Raw genomic sequence first — 5,000 nt, 5'->3', positions numbered from 1 at the left:
GGCTATAGGAGACGAATTGTAGAGGTTGTGGAGGAGAGGCTGTAAGAAAGGCAGTTGAGATTACAGGGGTTGTTGAGAAGGTTTAAGGGGACGCGAGGGTTGCAAGTGTTGTAAGAATAGTTGGGGTAGAGTGTGTGTTTGTGTGAAATGTGTGTGGGGGGTGTGTGAGGGAGGGTGTGGGTGGACGGATAGGAGAGTGGGCGTGGGTGTGGCTGAGTAAATTGAGGTTGTAGGTGTGCGTGAGTGGGTTAACGAAGAAGGGGGGGGGTATGAGGGGTTGTGGCTCGGCTCTGGATGGGTTGTAGGGCACTGTGGTGGTAGAGGGTTGTGTGCGGATGGGTTTGTATGGGTGTTTGAGACAGTTTGCAAGTTGTGGGTTTTTAGCCTTTTAGGCTTGCGTGAATCAGGGCACGTGTGTTTGTGTCACTCTGTGTGTATGTGTTTCTGCGCGTTTGTTTGTGATAATCTGTCTGTTTATCTATTTGTCTTTCTATTTATTTTTCTTAAACATCATAATTACTCGGTGTATTTGCTCATAGACCATCCGCCATCCAGTCAGAGAACTGTCAACCTTCTTCGGATACATCTTACTTCTTTTTTTCTTTATCTCTCGTATTTTTCATTATCCTCTTCGCCTCCCTCTTTTTCCTCGTCCTTTTCTCTTTATCTCTATACCTTCTCTTTCTCATCCTCATCCTTTCCTCCTCTCCTGTTTTTCTCTTTCCCCCCCTCATCTCCATTCTCTTGTTCTCCCATATCCCCTGTCCTTTTGTACGTTTCCCTCGTTCTCTTTCTTTTCTTCCTTCTCCTCAGCCTCCCACGTCCTCCTCAGCCTCCCAATCCTCATCTTCTCGCTGACCCTCATCCGCCCCTCCCCCTCCCCCAGCTCTTCGGCGGCATAGCGAACGCAGCGATGATCCTGAGCGGCTTCGTGGGCTCCGCCATCACGGGCGTCACGGCGGACAGAACCAAGGCCTTCACGCCCATCACCAAGCTCTGCTACGGCGCCGCCACCATCTTCGCCATCGTCATGCTGGAGGTGAGTGGGTGGGTGGCGGTGGGTGGGCTAGGTGGGTGGCGGTGGGTGAGCTAGGTGAATGGGTTAGGTGGGTGGCGGTGGGTGGCGATAGGTGTCGGCGGGTTGGGTGGAATGGAGGGAGATAGAGATGTGGTTGGATGGAAAGAGAGAGATGGAAAGAAATGGATAGAAAGAAGTAGAAAGTAGGGGAAGAGGGATAGGTAGGCGTATCAACAAGAGAGAGAGGGAGAGAAAGAGAAAGAGAAAGAGAAAGAGAAAGAGAGAGAGAGAGAGAGAGAGAGAGAGAGAGAGAGAGAGAGAGAGAGAGAGAGAGAGAGAGAGAGGAAGAGCAAGAGCAAGAGCAAGAGCAAGAGCAAGAGCAAGAGCAAGAGCAAGAGCAAGAGCAAGAGCAAGAGCAAGAGAAAGAGCAAGAGCAAGACCAAGAGCAAGAGCAAGAGCAAGAGAAAGAGAAAGAGAAAGAGAAAGAGAAAGAGAAAGAGAAAGAGAAAGAGAAAGAGAAAGAGAAAGAGAAAGAGAGAGAGAGAGAGAGAGAGAGAGAGAGAGAGAGAGAGAGAGAGAGAGAGAGAGAGAGAGAGAGAGAGAGAGAGAGATGAGAAAGAAATAAGAGGAAAAAGGGCCAGAGATGGATAAAATTTATCTGCCAGGAAATTTATTAAAAAGTGCATATGAATTTTACGAAACTATAATGAATTTTGCAACTGGATTTTGGATGATGGCAAGGGTACGTATTCTCTGAAAGCTTTAATCCCATCACTAATACCATTGCTATTCCTATTATCCTTTATAACCCTTCTCCCTCTTATTCGTACTGCTACTGTCATCCCAGATGTTCATGGTTCCCGGCCAACCCGAACTCGTGGCTACCTTCACGGGCCTCTTCGGGTTCTTCGGCGTTGGCGCCTACCCGATCGGCCTGGAGCTGGCTGTGGAGGCAACGTACCCCGTCGAAGAGTCGATCAGCACGGCTTTCATATTCATGTCTGGTAAGTCTATAGCAGGTTTCTGAGATTCAGCAAGGAGTGCGTATGTGTGTATTTATTTTATGTATATGTTTATCGAGGCAGCTATCGTCAAAGGCATGTGTACATGTATGCATACAGATTAACATCTAATCATATTTACCTGTCAGGTTATGGCAATCTACCTTCTATTTACATTCCAGTGTAGACGTAAAGGTACCCTCACCGTCACGATCATTATTATTGTCGATACTAAAAAAACTACATATATATACTAAATTACAACCACATACACCCCACGTCTGTAAAAAAAAACGAATAATAGGAAAGAAATATGCAAAAATAAACAAATCTACACTATCATTTCCCATACAATCGAAAAACGATGAAAAGTTTTCTTCCAGTGAAATCCTCTCCCATGTCTCAGGGCAGTTCCAAGGAGTCCTGATCATCGCACTGGTGACACTGCTGGGGCGGGAACAGAAGCCGCAGTTCGAGAACATCGAGACGTGTACAAAGAGAGGCAACGCTGATATAGAGCCTAAGGATTACACAGGTGAATGCTTATCTCCTTTTCCTGCTTTTGTTATTAATGTATTCCATATTTTTTATGGTCATCTCCATTTTATTATTATAGTAATTTTCAATAACAATTTTGCTATGACTTTAAGTGATGTCACTATTCACAGTTTTTTATTCCTTCCTTCCTGGCTGGATCACGAAGTGATAAGCAGCATTATGAAAAGTGAACGATTCGATTTTCTCTACCACACTTAGTTATATTTTATTTCCTTCATCATGCCCCTGCAGTATCCCTGATGGTGATTATGACTTACTTGGTTGTGGTTGTCTCCGTCATGATCCTCTTCTTTGAGACATCCTACAAGCGACTGGAAGCAGAACGTCTCACCCCGGATCCCACCGCTGCCGCCAGTAACACAACCGCTGGCTCCTCTTCCCCTTCTTCAAATCGCTCTCTCTCGCCTCGCTCATCTGCCTCGTCCTGCCACTCGCTCACCGAATCAGGGAAGGTGTTGCGGGCTGGGGGAAGAGGGGGGGGAGAGAGGAACATTGAAGAGGTGGTTCAAAACTGGAATGAATGTGAAGGACAGGATGGCATGGAAAGAAGCCGGTTGTGATTGTGGGTGTATTGTGTATACTCATTGATGATCTTTTCTCCTCATATTTATTTTCTATTTGCTTGCCTATCCTGAAGACAAAACTATAAGGTGATGAGCAGAGATTGTAAAAGAATAGCTTGAACAAAATGCTAAAATGAAAGAGTGATGCATTCCTTTTTTTAGCATCATGAGGTTTATATTTGAAATGACAATAACTGTGTAAGTAGAAATACATATTGTGCATTATACAGTATTGATTATTCCTATAATTAAATTGAATTTCTGACTTTCTTGCTTGTTAGCAAGTGATGAATTTCTGTTATGAAAATGTATGGTAGCAACAGGAATATAATACCATTATATGATTTTATTAGTGTTTGATATAAAGCCTGCACATTTAGCTTACCTCTTAATTATTACTTTCAGATAGCATGACATTCTTTCTGTGATTTTATTGGTTTTCCTTCTGGGTAATACATATGTATCAAGAATTCAATAGTGTTGGTTCCATAAACACAACATGCAAATCATGGGGTAAGAGAATGTCTATACCTTGGCAATTTCATATTTCTTGTTGGAAAGGGAGGGTAGGGGGCGGTTAGATGGGTAAAAATAGACGTTTGGAAATGGAGGGTGGGTGAGAAAGGGTTGGGAAGGGGAAGGGTGAGGGTTGTGGCAGAGGATAGGGAAATTGGGAGTTCTACACCTTGATCACATGATAAGTCCCTCTGGCTGGAATCTCTGGAGTTGTGTTGTAAGTTGTGCTAAATATAATGTCGGGATGAAGGGGGTGATCTGAGTGACCAGATGAGTTAATCTTACACTACTCGTAAGTCTGTTCTCCCTTCTTGATATCAAGAGGCACTGAGAAGGTATACAACTCAGCTGATTCATAGGGAGGAGCTGGCACGTGAGCTCTCCAGAGGACACCTGCGGGAAAGCAGCTATAGGGAAAAGATGTTCCCAATACCCGAAAATGGAAAGGTTCCCGGGTGATCAAATCCCGCCCCCTCCCCCAAATTTCGAACCCCTGGTAACTGATTAGAGATTAGGCATGAGGAAGATGACTTGGGCTTAGTACTCCAACTGTGGTGTCGGTCTTTGCCAGATTGATTGCTATGGAGAATTACTTGTTTACATCACACCCTCCTCTTATATGTAATTTACTGATGCTTTTTGGTGGACAGTAGGACTGACATTTCTATCATTCTTTAATTTCCTTGTTACAGTTTCAATAGATTGGATGTATGTGATCAGTAAAGTTGGCTGTGCACAAGGCTAACAGATGTATGAAATTCTGTTCTGACTTGAGTTGCCACTCTGGCGCTATTCTCCTTGAGCTAAGAACTCGCTCTTCATGCGCACCCGGAGGCAATAGCTCCAGTATTCCCATTATTAGGGTGCTGTATCCTGTTGATTCGAAAATGGAAAATAATTACTGAATAGTATGTACCACTATTAACAACAGAAATTTGAATAAACTTGAATAAAGTACAGTTACAAGCAGATTCCAGTTTGTTTGTTTCATGTCCAGTACAAGAATGTACTTACTGATTTTGGTATTTCAGTAACTGCATGTATTGTCACGACGATTTCAGATGAAAATGAATAAGGGAGAAGATGAAACCAGGGTTGGAAGTAGTCAATTCAATATTTTCTCAAAGATCTGATGAACAATTTTTATCCTGAGGGGGGGAAATTATCTCAAAAGAGACCTTGGCAGTGGAGGTTTGCCTCTTGGAGGCTTCCCTTGGTAGATTTGCATAATCTCCCATGTCTCTTTTATTTAGTCTATCCTAGTCACTGATTCGAAGAACTGACAAGCAACAAGGTGCCAAAGTATTACTACTAAGTGATCAAGGACAGACGTGTGATAGAACA

The 5,000-nt window shown here is 43.7% G+C and overlaps 1 protein-coding gene across 1 annotated transcript in view; it reads left to right on the top strand.

The window, feature by feature from the left end:
- Window positions 1-3,487, top strand: part of LOC113829871 (solute carrier family 49 member A3) — a gene marked incomplete at its 5' end in the record, with an annotated part of 10,505 nt that extends 7,018 nt beyond the window's left edge. The window contains 4 exon segments of the mRNA XM_070120459.1: window positions 887-1,039; window positions 1,866-2,022; window positions 2,426-2,554; window positions 2,809-3,487. Coding sequence (XP_069976560.1) covers window positions 887-1,039; window positions 1,866-2,022; window positions 2,426-2,554; window positions 2,809-3,137 — 768 coding nt within the window.
- Window positions 3,488-5,000: the final 1,513 nt, after the last annotated feature.

The sequence above is a fragment of the Penaeus vannamei genome, unplaced genomic scaffold (genome assembly GCF_042767895.1).
Source record: "Penaeus vannamei isolate JL-2024 unplaced genomic scaffold, ASM4276789v1 unanchor5258, whole genome shotgun sequence".
Lineage (NCBI taxonomy): Eukaryota > Metazoa > Arthropoda > Malacostraca > Decapoda > Penaeidae > Penaeus > Penaeus vannamei.
This window is presented reverse-complemented; position numbering and strand designations above follow the sequence as displayed.